The 19,388-nt window shown below is 40.4% G+C and overlaps 1 protein-coding gene across 4 annotated transcripts in view; it reads left to right on the top strand.

Annotated features, from left to right (window-relative positions):
• LOC147151500 (uncharacterized) overlaps window positions 1-19,388 on the top strand; it is a 37,209-nt gene that overhangs the window by 6,688 nt on the left and 11,133 nt on the right. For 2 of the 4 annotated variants that reach the window (XM_086013756.1, XM_086013745.1), the window contains exons 3-9: window positions 4,591-4,692; window positions 5,141-5,209; window positions 6,285-6,338; window positions 7,573-7,626; window positions 14,525-14,599; window positions 16,818-16,955; window positions 19,054-19,317. In XM_086013756.1, coding sequence (XP_085869882.1) covers window positions 4,591-4,692; window positions 5,141-5,209; window positions 6,285-6,338; window positions 7,573-7,626; window positions 14,525-14,599; window positions 16,818-16,955; window positions 19,054-19,317 — 756 coding nt within the window. Of the gene's footprint in view, window positions 1-4,590; window positions 4,693-5,140; window positions 5,210-6,284; window positions 6,339-7,529; window positions 7,627-14,524; window positions 14,600-16,817; window positions 16,956-19,053; window positions 19,318-19,388 lie in introns of those variants that run through there. The other 2 variants (XM_086013766.1, XM_086013776.1) reach the window with 2 other exon arrangements.

Here is a 19,388-nt window from a genome sequence, read left to right as displayed (position 1 = left end):
TAGGGTTTCAAACTGGGGTTAGGGTTTCCAGCTAAGGTTTCAAACTATGGTTAGGGTTTCAAACTAGGGTTAGGGTTTCTAACTAGGGTTAGGGTTTCCAGCTAAGGTTTCAAACTAGGGTTAGGGTTTTTCAGCTAGGGTTTCAAACTAGGGTTAGGGTGTCAAACTATGGCAAGGGGATTCAAATTAAGGTCAGGGTTTCCAGCTAGGGTTTCAAACTAGGGTTAGGGTTTCTAACTAGGTTTAGGGTTTCCAGCTAGGGTTTCAAAATAGGGTTAGGGTTTAAAACTACGTTTAGGGTTTCCAGATAGGGTTTCAAACTAGGGTTAGGGTTTCAAACTAGGGTTAGGGTTTCCAGCTAGGGTTTCAAACTAGGGTCAGGGTTTCAAACTAGGGTTAGAGTTTCCAGCTAGGGTTTCAAACTAGGTTTAGGGTTTTTAAATTAGGATTAGGTTTTCAAACTAGGGATAGGGTGTCAAACTAGGGTTAGGGTTTCCAGTTAAGGTTTGAAATTAGGGTTAGGGTTTCTAGCTAGGGTTTCAAATTAGGGTTTCCAGCTATGGTTTCAAACTAGGGTTAGGGTTTCAAACTAGGGTTAGGGTTTCCAGCTAGGGTTTCAAATTAGGGTTAGGGTTTCACACTAGGGTTAGGGTTTCCAGCTAGGGTTTCAAATGACAGTTAGGGTTTCAAACTAGGGTTAGGGTTTCAAACTAGATTTAGGGTTTCCAGCTACGGTTTCAAACTAGTGTTAGGGTTTCAAACTAGGGTTAGGGTTTCAAACTAGGGTTTCAAACTAGGGCTATGGTTTGAAATTAGTGTTATGGTTTCAAACTAGGGTTAGGCTTTCCAGCTCGGGTTTCAAACTAGGGTTAGGGTTTCAAATTAGGGTTAGGTTTTCCAACTAGGGTTTCAAACTGGGGTTAGGGTTTCCAGCTAGGGTTTCAAACTAGAATTAGGGTTTCAAATTAGAGTTAGGGTTTCAAACTATGGTTAGGGTTTTCAGCTAGGTTTTCAAACTTGGCCTCAGGGTTTCAAACTAGGGTTAGGGTTTCCTGCTAGGGTTTCAAACTAGGGTTAGGGTTTCAAATTAGGGTTAGGTTTTCAAACTAGGGTCAGGGTTTCCAGCTAGGGTTTCAAAGTAGGGTTAGGGTTTCAAATTAGGGTTAGGGTTTCAAACTAGGGCTAGGTTTTCAAACTAGGCTTAGGGTTTCCAGCTAGGGTTTCAAACTAGGGTTAGGGTTTCAAACTAGGGCTAGGTTTTCAAACTAGGGTTAGGGTTTCCAGCTAGGGTTTCAAACTAGGGCTAGGATTTCAAATTAGTGTTAGGGTTTCAAATTAGGGTTAGGGTTTCCAGCTAGGGTTTCAAACTAGGGTTAGGGTTTCAAACTAGGGTTACAAACTAGGGTTAGGTTTTCAAACTAGTGTTAGGGTTTCAAACTAGGGTTAGAGTTTCCAGCCAGGGTTTCAAACTAGGGTCAGGGTTTCAAACTAGGGTTAGGGTTTCCAGCAAGGGTTTCAAACTAGGGTTAGGGTTTTTCAGCTAGGGTTTCAAACTGGGGTTAGGGTTTCCAGCTAAGGTTTCAAACTATGGTTAGGGTTTCAAACTAGGGTTAGGGTTTCTAACTAGGGTTAGGGTTTCCAGCTAGGGTTTCAAACTAGGGTTAGGGTTTTTCAGCTAGGGTTTCAAACTAGGGTTAGGGTGTCAAACTATGGCAAGGGGATTCAAATTAAGGTCAGGGTTTCCAGCTAGGGTTTCAAACTAGGGTTAGGGTTTCCAGCTACGGTTTCAAACTGGCGTTACGGTTTCAAACTAGGGTTTCAAACTAGGGTTAGGGCTTCAAACTAGGGTTAAGGTTTCCAGCTAGGGTTTCAAACTAGGGTTAGGGTTTCCAACTAGGGTTTCAAACTAGGGTTAGGGCTTCCAACTAGGGTTTCAAACTTGGGTTAGGGTTTTCCAGCTAGGGTTTCAAAACAGGGTTATGGTTTCAACCTAGGGCAAGGGTTACAAACTAGGGTTAGGTTTTCCAGCTAGGGTTTCAAACTAGGGTTAGGGTTTCCAGCTAGGGTTTCAAACTAGTGTTAGGGTTTCCAGCTAGGGTTTCAAACTGGCATTACGGTTTCAAACTAGGGTTTCAAACTAGGGTTAGGGCTTCAAACTAGGGTTAAGGTTTCCAGCTAGGGTTTCAAACTAGGGTTAGGGTTTCCAGCTAGGGTTTCAAACTAGGGTTAGGGCTTCCAACTAGGGTTTCAAACTTGGGTTAGGGTTTTCCAGCTAGGGTTTCAAAACAGGGTTATGGTTTCAACCTAGGGCAAGGGTTACAAACTAGGGTTAGGGTTTCCAGCTAGGGTTTCAAACTAGGGTTAGGGTTTCCAGCTAGGGTTTCAAACTAGTGTTAGGGTTTCCAGCTAGGGTTTCAAACTGTGGTTAGGGTTTCAAACTAGGGTTAGTGTTTCCAGCTAGGGTTTCAAACTAGGGCTAGGATTTGAAATTAGTGTTAGGGTTTCAAACTAGGGTTAGGGTTTCAACCTAGGGTTACAAACTAGGGTTAGGGTTTCCAGTTAGTGTTAGGGTTTCCAGCTAGGGTTTCAAACTAGGATTAGGTTTTCAAACCAGTGTTAGGTTTTCCAGCTAGGGTTTCAAACTTGGGTTAGGGTTTCAAACTAGGGTTGAGGTTTCATTCTATGGTTAAAGCCTCATACTAGGGTAAGCTTTCCAGCTAGGGTTTCGAACTAGGATTAGGTTTTCAAACCAGTGTTAGGTTTTCCAGCTAGGGTTTTCAAACTCGGGTTAGGGTTTCCAGCCAGGGTTTCAAACTAGGGTTAGGGTTTCAAACTAGGGCTAGGGCTTCCAACTAGGGTTAGGGTTTTTCAGCTCGGGTTCCAAACTAGGGTTAGGGTTTCAAACTAGGGTTAGGGTTCTCAGCTAGGATATCAAACTAGGGTTAGGGATTCCAGCCAGGGTTTCAAACTAGGGTTAGGGTTTTAAACTAGGGTTAGGGTTTCCAACTAGGGTTTCAAACTAGGGTTAGGGTTTTTCAGCTAGGGTTTCAAACTAGGGTTAGGGTTCCCAGCTAGGATATCAAACTAGGGTTAGGGATTCCAGCCAGGGTTTCAAACTAGGGTTAGGGTTTCCAACTAAGGTTTCAAACTAGGGTTAGGGGTTTTCAGCTAGGGTTTCAAACTAGGGTTAGGGTGTCAAACTAGGGCAAGGGGATTCAAATTAAGGTCAGGGTTCCCAGCTAGGGTTTCAAAGTAGGGTTAGGGTTTCAAACTTGGCTATGGTTTCCAGCTAGGGTTTCAAACTAGGGTTAGGGTTTCAAACTAGGGTTCCAAACTAGGGTTAGGGTTTCAAGCTAGGGTTCCAAACTAGGGCTAGGGTTTCAAACAACGGTTAGTGTTTCCAGCTAGGGTTTCAAAGTAGGGTTAGGGTTTCAAACTGGGGTTAGGGTTTCAAACTAGGGTTCCAAACTAGGGTTAGGGTTTCAAACAACGGTTAGTGTTTCCAGATAAGGTTTCAAACTAGGGTTAGGGTTTCCAGCCAGGGTTTCAAACTATGGTTAAGGTTTTAAACTAGGGTTAAGGTTTCCAGTTACGGTTTCAAACTAGGGTTCAGGTTTCCAATTATGGTTTCAAACTAGGGTTAGGGTTTCAAAATAGGGTTTCAAACTAGGGTTAGGGTTTCCTACTCGGTTTCAAACTGGCGTGAGGGTTTCAAAGTAGAGGTTTCAAACTACGGTTAGGGTGTCAAAGTCGGGTTTTTAAACTATGGTTAGGGTTTCAAAGCAAGGTTGTAAACTAGGGTTAGGGTTTCAAAGTAGGGGTTTAAACCAGAGTTTAGGTTTCAAAGTAGGGTTTCAAACCAGGGTTAGGGTTCTCAACTAGCTTTCAATCTAGGGTTAGGGTTTCAAAGTAGGGTTTCAAACTAGGGTCAGGGTTTCCAACTACGTTTGCAAACTAGGTTTAGGTTTTAAAGTAGGGTTATAAACTAGGGTTAGGGTTTCAAAGTAGGGATTTAAACTAGGGTTACAGTTTCCATTTAGGGTTTCAAATTAGGATTAGGCTTTCCAATTACGGTTTCAAACTAGGGTTAGGGTTTCCATCTAGGGTTGCCAACTAGGGTTAGGGTTTCAAAGTAGTTTTTCAAACTAGGGTTAGGGTTTCAAAGCAGGGTTATAAACTAGGGTTAGGGTTTCTAAGGAGGGATTTAAACTAGGGTTAGGGTTTCAAAGTAGGGTTTAAAACTAGGGTTACAGTTTCCATTTAGGGTTTACAAACTAGGGTTAGGATTTCCAACTACGGTTTCAAACTAGGGTTAGGGTTTCAAAGTAGGGTTTCAAACTAGGGCTAGGGTTTCAAAGTAGGAATTTAAGCCAGCGTTAAGGTTTCCATTTAGGGTTTCAAACTAGGGTTATGGTTTCAATGTAGGGTTTCAAACTAGGATTAGGATTTCAAACTAGGGTTTCAATCAAGGGTTAGGGTTTCAATGTAGGGTTTCAAACTAGGATTAGGATTTCAAACTAGGGTTAGGGTTTCAAAGTAGGGTATTTAAGCAACACTGTGTCATTTGTCTTTTTTCTTTTATTATGGCAGCGCTAAATGTGGACAAAAGCTTTCCTTTTTTGGCGGAGATCAGTTTAAGCAGTGACGAAGCCGGCGCCTGTGACTCCAGTGCCAGCAGTGGCACCATAAACTGTAAATCTTGAAACTCATTTCCCAACAAAAGTGTTAAGGTCAATAATGCGGCCAAGGTCAACATTAAGGTCTGTGCTTTTGGATAAAGAGTACTTTCCTCTGATTTGCTCATTCCATTTAAAAAACATTTTTTTTTTTTGTGACAAGAAGAGTCCGGTCAATGTTGACTGGATTTTATTATTCCACTGTTTTTAACTAATGGTTTAACTTTTTAAGTTTTTGCATAGCAGTATCGAGGTGCTTTATGGAGGTATCTCGAGTAGTATCGAAGTCAAAATCTTGGTATCATGTCAGCACTATGCAGATGAGACCAGAATTCTCACTGGTGCAACTTTCACTCCGCAGCGACTAAAAGTCTGAAAAACATGGTATTGTTTTTTTCTTGACTTTATTTATTATCCTTTGATTTGCTCTTTCCATTTTTTTTTTTTTTTTTTTTTTTTTTTAGTAATAAGAAGTTGGTGGTCAATGTTTCCTGGATCTTCCCGTGCGTCTGAGAAGCATTCCTCATACTTTGGTGAGCACATCAGATATGCACACGCCGGCCAAAGCAGTATTACATCTGTCCACAACCTGAGATCAGAACATGTTCCATGATGTAGATATGTTACAGAAAAATCAATACCCCCTACCTAACAAAATAGAATAGAGATTTGCGACACCAATCAAAATCAGCCCTAGTTTACTTTTATTTTAGCACACAGGTCATTTTAAGCATAATGAAGTGTCAATAGAATCTGTATAAATATGGTCCCACGTTGTCCACTCATAAATAATGGAAAACTTGTCATTTAATAAGACATAAAAAATTGTCAATGTATGCTTCCACCTATAGTAGAACAATTGATCGGTCGCACTACCGAAGCGGTAAGGGAAGTGGGAATAGTGTGGTGTCCTGTTTGTAGATCAAATTGGGGTGGAAATGAAGGAACGTGTGTAGAAATGTAATGTGTGTGCGTGGTGCGCGCCAGCGTCATTTTGCGCGCTGAGAGGGTGAGAGAAGTGCGCAATTGCGCACGCACGCAGCTTAGAGGGAACAATGATGATTTGTCCCGTTGCTGTATACAGTTTGAAATTTCTGAAATTGTAACAAATGAATTCCACTAATGTTATGTGTTTGTGTTAATATTTTGAATGATGTCATGTTCTCCCTGTCCGAGATATCTGACCTGGCATTTTCTGATTGCGGCGTTTTTACAGTTGACTGTTTTAAAACTATTTTTTTTAAGCGTTTTTGTTGCCAATCCCCCTTTTCAAACAAATTGAACAGTTTTTAACTGGCTTCTGATTTTTAAACTAGTGACATCATCAATTTGTTGTGTAGCTGTTCACATAAACTGTCATACCTCATACATTTTTATATGCGTTCAGTCAAAATGACGCAAACCAAAATGAGTTTGACACCTCTGTATTTGGTCATTGTATGTAAAGTTTTACAGTACAGTACATACAGTACAATGCTACTGTTACTACTACTACTAATACTCAAACACTAAGAGTTAGTCTCACCATAACTGCTAGAAATAAATCATCAAGGTATATGAACCAGTAATAAAAAGAACATCGATAACTTGGAAACTGCATGTTTCCAGCGGCGGGCACCAGTGGCAGCAGTGACAAAGCCGGCGCCAGTGGCACCAGAAGCTGTAAGTCTTGTTCTGTTTTCTCAATGTATTTAGCTGCGCTACCATTTAAATGAGCTAGATTATGGATGATTATGGCACATTTTGAGTCAAAAAGAAATTTGAAACTCATTTCCCAACATAAGTGTCAACGTCAATATTGCGGCCAAGGTCAAAATGAAGGTCTGTGCTGTTGGATAAAGAGTACTTTCCTTACAAGTAATTATTACTACAGTCTGCAGCGGTTCTTCGTCTGATGAAGCCTTCTAACAGGTGTATCATACAGTAAAAGCAACTTTTTCAAAATTAACCTCTATAGTATAGTACATTTGTTCGTTACTGTTCCAGTGTACTTAACTTTTAAGTAAAATATATTTGCATGAAATCTTTTAGAAGAGGTTGTTTTAGAATGAAACATTGTGCACTTTTGTTCAATAGATTTTAATTCAAATATTATTTTGGTCCATTTTCTTATTTTCCTCTATTTAAAGCAACACTGTGTCATTTGTCAGTTTTTGTTGATTATGGCGGCGCTATATGTGGACAAAAGCGGTAGTGTTTTGATGAAAGTCGACCACATTTCCCACGCATGCCAGTGCGTAGTGTCGTGAAATCCTGAGCTCTCGCTGGCCTGCAAGTTGGACTGAATTACATTTCTATTTCCAGTGGCTGCGTGAAAGACAACGACCTAAGCTCCGAGTGTATGCATTTTGAATATTAATTAGTCTTCCGCCGAAACATGTCAGGTAATGATAACCTAAAAAAAAAAAAAATGTCTGAGATAAAAGAAACAAGAAATTCAATTACAAATAAGAGACAGAATGAACTTTATTCAGTCGAGAGCCAACTGGTGTTCTTCGCGAGGATTCCCGTTGACGACATTTCACGTAAACGTAATTTTTTTGGGGGGGACAATAGTTCTAAAGGTTTTAAATATGTACAAAATGTACTTTTTATTTGATCAAAGTATTCTAATTAGTATCCTTATGGTAATTGTTTGATTGAATCCAAATAAGCGGCATTTGTAATTGTTTAGTTGTGAGCTATTATTCCACTGTTTTTAACTAATGGTTTAACTTTTTAAGTTTTTGCATAGCAGTATCGAGGTGCTTTATGGAGGTCTCGAGTAGTATCGAAGTCAAAATCTTGGTATCATGTCAGCACTATGCAGATGAGACCAGAATTCTCACTGGTGCAACTTTCACTCCGCACCAGTAATAAAAAGAACATCGATAACTTGGAAACTGCATGTTTCCAGTGGCGGGCACCAGTGGGGGCAGTGACGAAGCCGGCGCCAGTGGCACCAGAAGCTGTAAGTCTTGTTCTGTTTTCTCAATGTATTTAGCTGCGCTACCATTTAAATGAGCTAGATTATGGATGATTATGGCACATTTTGAGTCAAAAAGAAATTTGAAACTTCAAACTAGGGTTAGGGTTTCAAATTATTTTTAGGTTTTCAAACTAGAATTAGGGTTTCCAGCTAGGGTTTCAAACTAGGATTAGGGTTTCAAATTAGAGTTCGGGTTTCAAACTAGCGTTAGGGTTTCAAATTGGGGTTAGGTTTTAAAACTAGGATTAGGGTTTCCATCTTGGGTTTCAAATTAGAGTTAGGGTTTCAAACTAGGGTTAGGGTTTCCAGCTAGGGTTTCAAACTAGGGTTAGAGTTTCCGGCCAGGGATTCAAACTAGTTTAATAGTTTACAAACTAGGGTTAGGGTTTCCAACTAGGGTTTCAAACTAGGGTTAGCGTTTCCAGCTAGGGTTTCAAACTAGGGTTATGGTTTTCAAACTAGGGAAAGGGTTTCACACTAGGGTTAGGGTTTCCAGCTAGCGTTTCAAAGTAGGGCCAGTGTTTCAATCTATGCTTTCAAACTAGGGTTAGGGTTTCAAACAAGGGTTAGGGTTTCCAGCCAGGGTTTCAAACTAGGGTTAGGGTTTCAAATTAGGGTTAGGGTTTCAAACTAGGGTTAGGGTTTCTAGCTAGGGTTTCAAACTAGGGTCAGGGTTTTAAACTAGGGTTAGGGTTTCCAGCTAGGGTTCGGGTTTCCGGCTAGGGTTTCAAACTGGGGTTAGTGTATACGACTAGGGTTTCAAACTAGGCATAGGGTTTTCAGCTAGGGTTTCAAACTAGGGTTAGGGTTTCAAATTAGGGTTAGGTTTTCAAACTAGGGTTAGGGTTTCCAGCTAGGGTTTCAAACTAGGGGTAAGGTTTCAAATTAGGGTTAGGGTTTCCAACTAGGGTTAGGGTTTCCAGCTAGGTTTTCAAACTTGGGTTAGGGTTTCCAGCCAGGGTTTCAAACTAGTTTTATAGTTTACAAACTAGGGTTAGGGTTTCCAACTAGGGTTTCAAACTTTGGTTAGTGTTTTCCAGCTAGGGTTTCAAACTAGGGTTAGGGTTTCAAACTAGGTTTACGGCTTCCAGCTAGGGTTTTCAAACTCGGGTTAGGGTTTCCAGCCAGGGTTTCAAACTTTGGTTAGGGTTTCCAGCTAGTGTTTCAAGCTAGGCTTATGGTTTCAAACTAGGTTTAGGGTTTCCAGCTAGGGTTTAAAAGTCGGGTTAGGGTCTCAAATTAGGGTTAGGTTTTCAAACTAGGGTTAGGGTTTTAAATTAGGGTTAGGTTTTAAAATTAGGGTTAGGGTTTCCAGCTAGGGTTTCAAAGTAGGGTTAGGGTTTTAAACAAGGGTTAGGGCTTCCAGCTAGGGTTTCAAACAAGGGTTAGGGTTTCCAGCTAGGGTTTCAAACACGGGTTAGAGTTTCCAGCTAGGGTTTCAAACTAGGGTTAGGGTTTCCAGCTAGGGTTTCAAACAAGGGTTAGGGTTTCCAGCTAGGGTTTCAAACAAGGGTTAGGGTTTCAAGCTAGGGTTTCAAACTTGGGTCAGGGTTTCAAACTAGGGTTAGGGTTTCCAGCAAGGGTTTCAAACTAGGGTTAGGGTTTTTCAGCTAGGGTTTCAAACTGGGGTTAGGGTTTCCAGCTAAGGTTTCAAACTATGGTTAGGGTTTCAAACTAGGGTTAGGGTTTCTAACTAGGGTTAGGGTTTCCAGCTAAGGTTTCAAACTAGGGTTAGGGTTTTTCAGCTAGGGTTTCAAACTAGGGTTAGGGTGTCAAACTATGGCAAGGGGATTCAAATTAAGGTCAGGGTTTCCAGCTAGGGTTTCAAACTAGGGTTAGGGTTTCTAACTAGGTTTAGGGTTTCCAGCTAGGGTTTCAAAATAGGGTTAGGGTTTAAAACTACGTTTAGGGTTTCCAGATAGGGTTTCAAACTAGGGTTAGGGTTTCAAACTAGGGTTAGGGTTTCCAGCTAGGGTTTCAAACTAGGGTCAGGGTTTCAAACTAGGGTTAGAGTTTCCAGCTAGGGTTTCAAACTAGGTTTAGGGTTTTTAAATTAGGATTAGGTTTTCAAACTAGGGATAGGGTGTCAAACTAGGGTTAGGGTTTCCAGTTAAGGTTTGAAATTAGGGTTAGGGTTTCTAGCTAGGGTTTCAAATTAGGGTTTCCAGCTATGGTTTCAAACTAGGGTTAGGGTTTCAAACTAGGGTTAGGGTTTCCAGCTAGGGTTTCAAATTAGGGTTAGGGTTTCACACTAGGGTTAGGGTTTCCAGCTAGGGTTTCAAATGACAGTTAGGGTTTCAAACTAGGGTTAGGGTTTCAAACTAGATTTAGGGTTTCCAGCTACGGTTTCAAACTAGTGTTAGGGTTTCAAACTAGGGTTAGGGTTTCAAACTAGGGTTTCAAACTAGGGCTATGGTTTGAAATTAGTGTTATGGTTTCAAACTAGGGTTAGGCTTTCCAGCTCGGGTTTCAAACTAGGGTTAGGGTTTCAAATTAGGGTTAGGTTTTCCAACTAGGGTTTCAAACTGGGGTTAGGGTTTCCAGCTAGGGTTTCAAACTAGAATTAGGGTTTCAAATTAGAGTTAGGGTTTCAAACTATGGTTAGGGTTTTCAGCTAGGTTTTCAAACTTGGCCTCAGGGTTTCAAACTAGGGTTAGGGTTTCCTGCTAGGGTTAGGGTTTTCAGCTAGGTTTTCAAACTTGGCCTCAGGGTTTCAAACTAGGGTTAGGGTTTCCTGCTAGGGTTTCAAACTAGGGTTAGGGTTTCAAATTAGGGTTAGGTTTTCAAACTAGGGTCAGGGTTTCCAGCTAGGGTTTCAAAGTAGGGTTAGGGTTTCAAATTAGGGTTAGGGTTTCAAACTAGGGCTAGGTTTTCAAACTAGGCTTAGGGTTTCCAGCTAGGGTTTCAAACTAGGGTTAGGGTTTCAAACTAGGGCTAGGTTTTCAAACTAGGGTTAGGGTTTCCAGCTAGGGTTTCAAACTAGGGCTAGGATTTCAAATTAGTGTTAGGGTTTCAAATTAGGGTTAGGGTTTCCAGCTAGGGTTTCAAACTAGGGTTAGGGTTTCAAACTAGGGTTACAAACTAGGGTTAGGTTTTCAAACTAGTGTTAGGGTTTCAAACTAGGGTTAGAGTTTCCAGCCAGGGTTTCAAACTAGGGTCAGGGTTTCAAACTAGGGTTAGGGTTTCCAGCAAGGGTTTCAAACTAGGGTTAGGGTTTTTCAGCTAGGGTTTCAAACTGGGGTTAGGGTTTCCAGCTAAGGTTTCAAACTATGGTTAGGGTTTCAAACTAGGGTTAGGGTTTCTAACTAGGGTTAGGGTTTCCAGCTAGGGTTTCAAACTAGGGTTAGGGTTTTTCAGCTAGGGTTTCAAACTAGGGTTAGGGTGTCAAACTATGGCAAGGGGATTCAAATTAAGGTCAGGGTTTCCAGCTAGGGTTTCAAACTAGGGTCAGGGTTTCCAGCTACGGTTTCAAACTGGCGTTACGGTTTCAAACTAGGGTTTCAAACTAGGGTTAGGGCTTCAAACTAGGGTTAAGGTTTCCAGCTAGGGTTTCAAACTAGGGTTAGGGTTTCCAACTAGGGTTTCAAACTAGGGTTAGGGCTTCCAACTAGGGTTTCAAACTTGGGTTAGGGTTTTCCAGCTAGGGTTTCAAAACAGGGTTATGGTTTCAACCTAGGGCAAGGGTTACAAACTAGGGTTAGGTTTTCCAGCTAGGGTTTCAAACTAGGGTTAGGGTTTCCAGCTAGGGTTTCAAACTAGTGTTAGGGTTTCCAGCTAGGGTTTCAAACTGGCATTACGGTTTCAAACTAGGGTTTCAAACTAGGGTTAGGGCTTCAAACTAGGGTTAAGGTTTCCAGCTAGGGTTTCAAACTAGGGTTAGGGTTTCCAGCTAGGGTTTCAAACTAGGGTTAGGGCTTCCAACTAGGGTTTCAAACTTGGGTTAGGGTTTTCCAGCTAGGGTTTCAAAACAGGGTTATGGTTTCAACCTAGGGCAAGGGTTACAAACTAGGGTTAGGGTTTCCAGCTAGGGTTTCAAACTAGGGTTAGGGTTTCCAGCTAGGGTTTCAAACTAGTGTTAGGGTTTCCAGCTAGGGTTTCAAACTGTGGTTAGGGTTTCAAACTAGGGTTAGTGTTTCCAGCTAGGGTTTCAAACTAGGGCTAGGATTTGAAATTAGTGTTAGGGTTTCAAACTAGGGTTAGGGTTTCAACCTAGGGTTACAAACTAGGGTTAGGGTTTCCAGTTAGTGTTAGGGTTTCCAGCTAGGGTTTCAAACTAGGATTAGGTTTTCAAACCAGTGTTAGGTTTTCCAGCTAGGGTTTCAAACTTGGGTTAGGGTTTCAAACTAGGGTTGAGGTTTCATTCTATGGTTAAAGCCTCATACTAGGGTAAGCTTTCCAGCTAGGGTTTCGAACTGGGGTTAGGGTTTCAAACTAGCGTTTCAAACCAGGGTTAGGGTTTCCAGCTAGGGTTCCAAACTAGGGTTAGGGTTTCAAACTAGGTTTACGGCTTCCAGCTAGGGTTTTCAAACTCGGGTTAGGGTTTCCAGCCAGGGTTTCAAACTAGGGTTAGGGTTTCAAACTAGGGCTAGGGCTTCCAACTAGGGTTAGGGTTTTTCAGCTCGGGTTCCAAACTAGGGTTAGGGTTTCAAACTAGGGTTAGGGTTCTCAGCTAGGATATCAAACTAGGGTTAGGGATTCCAGCCAGGGTTTCAAACTAGGGTTAGGGTTTTAAACTAGGGTTAGGGTTTCCAACTAGGGTTTCAAACTAGGGTTAGGGTTTTTCAGCTAGGGTTTCAAACTAGGGTTAGGGTTCCCAGCTAGGATATCAAACTAGGGTTAGGGATTCCAGCCAGGGTTTCAAACTAGGGTTAGGGTTTCCAACTAAGGTTTCAAACTAGGGTTAGGGGTTTTCAGCTAGGGTTTCAAACTAGGGTTAGGGTGTCAAACTAGGGCAAGGGGATTCAAATTAAGGTCAGGGTTCCCAGCTAGGGTTTCAAAGTAGGGTTAGGGTTTCAAACTTGGCTATGGTTTCCAGCTAGGGTTTCAAACTAGGGTTAGGGTTTCAAACTAGGGTTCCAAACTAGGGTTAGGGTTTCAAACTAGGGTTCCAAACTAGGGCTAGGGTTTCAAACAACGGTTAGTGTTTCCAGCTAGGGTTTCAAAGTAGGGTTAGGGTTTCAAACTGGGGTTAGGGTTTCAAACTAGGGTTCCAAACTAGGGTTAGGGTTTCAAACAACGGTTAGTGTTTCCAGATAAGGTTTCAAACTAGGGTTAGGGTTTCCAGCCAGGGTTTCAAACTATGGTTAAGGTTTTAAACTAGGGTTAAGGTTTCCAGTTACGGTTTCAAACTAGGGTTCAGGTTTCCAATTATGGTTTCAAACTAGGGTTAGGGTTTCAAAATAGGGTTTCAAACTAGGGTTAGGGTTTCCTACTCGGTTTCAAACTGGCGTGAGGGTTTCAAAGTAGAGGTTTCAAACTACGGTTAGGGTGTCAAAGTCGGGTTTTTAAACTATGGTTAGGGTTTCAAAGCAAGGTTGTAAACTAGGGTTAGGGTTTCAAAGTAGGGGTTTAAACCAGAGTTTAGGTTTCAAAGTAGGGTTTCAAACCAGGGTTAGGGTTCTCAACTAGCTTTCAATCTAGGGTTAGGGTTTCAAAGTAGGGTTTCAAACTAGGGTCAGGGTTTCCAACTACGTTTGCAAACTAGGTTTAGGTTTTAAAGTAGGGTTATAAACTAGGGTTAGGGTTTCAAAGTAGGGATTTAAACTAGGGTTACAGTTTCCATTTAGGGTTTCAAATTAGGATTAGGCTTTCCAATTACGGTTTCAAACTAGGGTTAGGGTTTCCATCTAGGGTTGCCAACTAGGGTTAGGGTTTCAAAGTAGTTTTTCAAACTAGGGTTAGGGTTTCAAAGCAGGGTTATAAACTAGGGTTAGGGTTTCTAAGGAGGGATTTAAACTAGGGTTAGGGTTTCAAAGTAGGGTTTAAAACTAGGGTTACAGTTTCCATTTAGGGTTTACAAACTAGGGTTAGGATTTCCAACTACGGTTTCAAACTAGGGTTAGGGTTTCAAAGTAGGGTTTCAAACTAGGGCTAGGGTTTCAAAGTAGGAATTTAAGCCAGCGTTAAGGTTTCCATTTAGGGTTTCAAACTAGGGTTATGGTTTCAATGTAGGGTTTCAAACTAGGATTAGGATTTCAAACTAGGGTTTCAATCAAGGGTTAGGGTTTCAATGTAGGGTTTCAAACTAGGATTAGGATTTCAAACTAGGGTTAGGGTTTCAAAGTAGGGTATTTAAGCAACACTGTGTCATTTGTCTTTTTTCTTTTATTATGGCAGCGCTAAATGTGGACAAAAGCTTTCCTTTTTTGGCGGAGATCAGTTTAAGCAGTGACGAAGCCGGCGCCTGTGACTCCAGTGCCAGCAGTGGCACCATAAACTGTAAATCTTGAAACTCATTTCCCAACAAAAGTGTTAAGGTCAATAATGCGGCCAAGGTCAACATTAAGGTCTGTGCTTTTGGATAAAGAGTACTTTCCTCTGATTTGCTCATTCCATTTAAAAAACATTTTTTTTTTTTGTGACAAGAAGAGTCCGGTCAATGTTGACTGGATTTTATTATTCCACTGTTTTTAACTAATGGTTTAACTTTTTAAGTTTTTGCATAGCAGTATCGAGGTGCTTTATGGAGGTATCTCGAGTAGTATCGAAGTCAAAATCTTGGTATCATGTCAGCACTATGCAGATGAGACCAGAATTCTCACTGGTGCAACTTTCACTCCGCAGCGACTAAAAGTCTGAAAAACATGGTATTGTTTTTTTCTTGACTTTATTTATTATCCTTTGATTTGCTCTTTCCATTTTTTTTTTTTTTTTTTTTTAGTAATAAGAAGAATCTCGTCAATGATACTCGGGCCTGGATTTTCCCGTGCGTCTGAGAAGCCTTCCTCACACTTTGGTGAGCACATCAGATATGCACACGCCGGCCAAAGCAGTATTACATCTGTCCACAACCTGAGATCAGAACATGTTCCATGATGTAGATATGTTACAGAAAAATCAATACCCCCTACCTAACAAAATAGAATAGAGATTTGCGACACCAATCAAAATCAGCCCTAGTTTACTTTTATTTTAGCACACAGGTCATTTTAAGCATAATGAAGTGTCAATAGAATCTGTATAAATATGGTCCCACGTTGTCCACTCATAAATAATGGAAAACTTGTCATTTAATAAGACATAAAAAATTGTCAATGTATGCTTCCACCTATAGTAGAACAATTGATCGGTCGCACTACCGAAACGGTAAGTGAAGTGGGAACAGGACACCATCCTGTTTGTAGATCAAACTGGGGTGGAAATGAAGGAACGTGTGTCGAAATGTAATGTGTGTGCGTGGTGCGCGCCAGCGTCATTGTGTGCGCTGAGAGGCTGCACGCACGCAGTTTAGAGGGAACAATGATGGTGGTCATTTGTCCCGTTGCTGTATACAGTTTGAAATTTCCAACATTTTATTTTCTGGAATTGTAACAAATGAATTCCACTAATGTTATGTGTTTGTGTTAATCTTGGGAATGATGGCATGTTCTCCCTGTCTGAGATATCTGACCTGGCATTTTCTGTTTGCGTTGTTTTTCAGTTGACTCTGGACAAATTGAGCTTGAACGGTTGAGGCCTGAGTTTGTATCTCAGGTGTCATTTTCACTTCTATATCAGCTGTTTGACGATCTTTTAAACACTATTGTCTTAAGTCACGGGGAAATACGAGAGATATTGTTGCAGAGCGCTAATGGGAGACACCAAGCACAGTCTCTGATTGATCTGGTCCTCCAAAAAGGTCCAGAACCAAACAAGAAGTTGTTGAGTCTCATAAAGCTAAGAGATAGAATGAAAAAACGTTTCAACACATCATTTTATAGATGAATTTAACCAACTCGATTTACAAATTATCGAATCGATTAATTGATTCGTTCCAATTAACCGATTTTAAGTTGATTTTCGATTAATCGTTACACCCCTACACACTGTACATGCAGTATTACTACTACTACTACTACTATTGCCAGTACTACTACTACTACTACTACTACTACTACTACTATTGCAACTACTCCAACACTAATTATCTCACTCATGTCATGTTCATGTCTTGGGTTCACGCGATATACAAGAGATATAAGATATATATCCTGACATGAGATAACAAGTACGGTCTCTGATTCGTTTGGTTCTCCGCACAGGTCAACTAGCAAGCAGGAAGAAGACATCTCCTCAAAAGCAAATAGATCCTAATCCTTATAATGACCCTGGTGAAACTGCTCTTCTCAACCATGCTGTTTTAAAACTTTTTTATTTCTTTATATAAATGAACAATCGTTACAAATATTTACACAACACTGTCCATGCAGTAATACTAGTTCTTCTCCTCCTCCTACTACTACAACACAACTACTACTCAAACACTAATCATCTTTCTCATGTTATGTTCATGTCTGAGTTCCCACAATATACAAGAAATACAAGATATCCTGACACGAAAAAACAAACGTGGTCTCTGATTCATCTAGTTTTCCACAAAGGTTGAGGTTCATAATAATAATTCCCCTAAAGCGGATAGATCCTATTCTTTTGAAAGTGCCCAGGTGAGTTGAAACTGCCCTATAGCAACCATACTTAACCAATGTAAGGTGGATTTTAAAAATATCGTCATTATTTGCAGCGCATTCTCTTTGTGTGTGACACATGATATTCACTTTTTATTTCCTATCTAGAGTGGAGCAAATGATTATGTCATCCCCTGCTGAATTTGTAAATTTGCTGTCTTAAAAAGAGCAAGCCCTGCAGGTCCGAGTGGGTGTTTGATTATGGGAATAGAATGAAGATATTATTCAAAACATATGCATGTCAATGAATAAAAAAGCAGAAGTGGCATTTTACAAAATGTTGCTGTTCCGTCCAGCGTCATCCTTCAGCAGCCTGGGTACTCATCCGTCATTGGTCAGTCCGTCATTGTTCGTGACAAACCGAATTGAAATCGTCAGTTGGTCATTCCATCATTCCATCATTTGTCTCTCAGTTAGTCTGTCAGACGTCCATCAGTCCGTCCCCCCACCAACCACCCCAACCCGCGCCCCCCCAAAAAAATCTGTACATTTGAACCTGCATCTTTTTAGAACAGCGCAGCAGCAGCACCTCCCTCCCCGCTGGCACCGCCGACACCGACGCCGGCACCGACTCCAGCTACTCCGGCGACCCAGCATTTGGCATTGGCAACACCAGCGGCTCCAGCAGCTCCGGCGTCACCAGGAGCTGTAAGTCTTGTTCTGTTTTCTCAACGACTTTAGCTGGGCTGCCATTTAAATGAGCTAGTATTCGACATGATTATGGAAAAAGGAGTTGAGCTTCTCCGACGACACATTTTGAGTCAGCAAACAATTTGAACCTCATTTCTCAGTATGCCCATGTCCATGAAGTGTTCAGGTCAAAATTGAGGTCTGTGCTTTTGCATAAATAGTACGTTCCTTAAAAATAATGACTATTATACAACAGCTGTTCTGAGGAAGCTTTATAACAGGCAGTGCTTTAAGTGGGCTGGTACTCACCATTACGGAGTACCCGCACTCATCAATGTTTGCCTCTAATGTACCGGGACTTTTTACAGCGTACTGGGACTTTACATGAGCCCACAGCCGCCTCTCTCGTGTTCTCTTTTTGTCTTGCACCTTGCGATAAGTCATACTCCTGCGGCTAGACTACATTACCCAGTATGCACTGGTCCGCACCACATGCCCCTGCCTCGTAAGGCGGTCGGCATGTATGTGTAATCTTGAAACTGAATAGTAGCCAGCTAACAGTAACATGAATACTAGTGCTGTCAAGCAATTTAAAAAAATGTAACTAATTAATGGCAAAATTTTCCAAAATTGACCATGATTAATCATATTATTCAATTACATTTTTTTTATGAAGCTTGGAACTGATATTTACTTGAGTTAGAATCTTGGAAAAAAATCTGGAAAAAAAGAAAAGTATATTTCCATTCAAAGCTTTATTGGATTCTTCAATACGATTATTTTCTTGTCAAATACAACTGCTCAACGATAGACCAAAGACGTACAACTAATATGGTATTTGAATTGGCCTTTTGCAAAGTGCGCAAATCATGGATTTCTCCAATGAGCCATGGAGCAACTTTTTAAAGTAAAACTACGTAAAAGTCCCTCTTTTTGACAGTGACTCTCCTGCAAAGTGAGCAGAGGTCAGCTGCCACAGGAAGTAAAAAAAACGGAGTTAACTGATATATATACATATATATATATATATATATATATATATATATATATATATATATATATATATATATATTTTTTTTTTTTTTTAAGCATTAGAAAATTTAAATTAGTCTCCATAGTTAATACTGTAATTTTGACATCGCTAGTAAATATATCCACTCACACACACACACACACATCCCCACACACAAACCCCCACACCCGCACACACACACACACACACACACATCAACACACACTTATATTCGTGCTGTCAATCGATTGAAATATTTAATCGTGATTAATCACATTTTTCATAGTTAACTTGTAGTTAATCGCACATTTTATTTATTGTAAAAAAATCCCTTGATTTTTCTGTCCTATTATTTTCTTGAATTTTAATAACCTTAACATGAATAAGAGGATTGATTTTCTCATGCAAATACTTTATTAAATGTAATAAAGTAAATTATCCAATGTAAATGATCGTGTGCGTGTGTGCGTGCGTGCGGGCGTGCATGCGCGGACGCGCGTGTATGCGTTTGTGCTGGCTGAGGGGCTGTTTGTGTGAGTTGAATCCAATGCTTGTTTTTTCAATTGAAGAGGGAAGTCAACCCAAACATTTTTTTTTCAAGAATATGTTCTATGCAGGCCCCCCTAGTTGAAACACGGCATTCTGATTAATATTGTGTTTGTGGAATAGGAGTCAAGCAGCAAAATGTAGCCATCTCAAGGGTCGGCCATTTTATCACTTCTGTCAACAGAAAATGATATCACAGATGCCCTGAAGGCTCAAATCGTATATATATATATATATATATATATATATATATATTCAAATCGTATATATATATATATATATATATATATATATATATATATATATATATATTCAAATCGTATATATATATATATATATATATATATATATATATATATATATATATATATATATATATATATATATATATATATATATATATATATATAGAGAGAGAGAGAGAGAGAGAGAGAGAGAGAGAGAGAAAGTATATATATATATATATATAATGTTGATTAATGAAAAGTTGGGGTTGATCGCATGTTCTCCCTGTCTGAGCTATCTGACCTGACTTTTTCTGTTCACATTGTTTTTCAGATGACCCCCGACAAATGGAGCTTAAACGGTTGAGGTCTGAGTTTATATCACAGGTGTCAATTGATACTCTACATCAGCTATCGGAGGATCTTTTAAAAGCCCACGTCATGAATCCCCTCGAAATTCAAAAGCTAGAGTTGCCGCAACTTGATGTGAGAGCACGAGCAAAGTTCTTGATTGACCTGGTCCTCCACAAAGGTCCGGAGGCAAGCTGTAAAATGTTGTATTTCCTGAAGGAAAGGAATCCTTCTCTTTTTAAATTCCGTAAGTACATTTTTTGTAAGTGAACAAATTATTGTTGCAATTATTTACACCACCCTGTACATCAAGTATTA

The sequence above is a fragment of the Filicampus tigris genome, chromosome 2 (assembly GCF_054856515.1).
Source record: "Filicampus tigris isolate MCC_2025a chromosome 2, RoL_Ftig_1.0, whole genome shotgun sequence".
Lineage (NCBI taxonomy): Eukaryota > Metazoa > Chordata > Actinopteri > Syngnathiformes > Syngnathidae > Filicampus > Filicampus tigris.
This window is presented reverse-complemented; position numbering and strand designations above follow the sequence as displayed.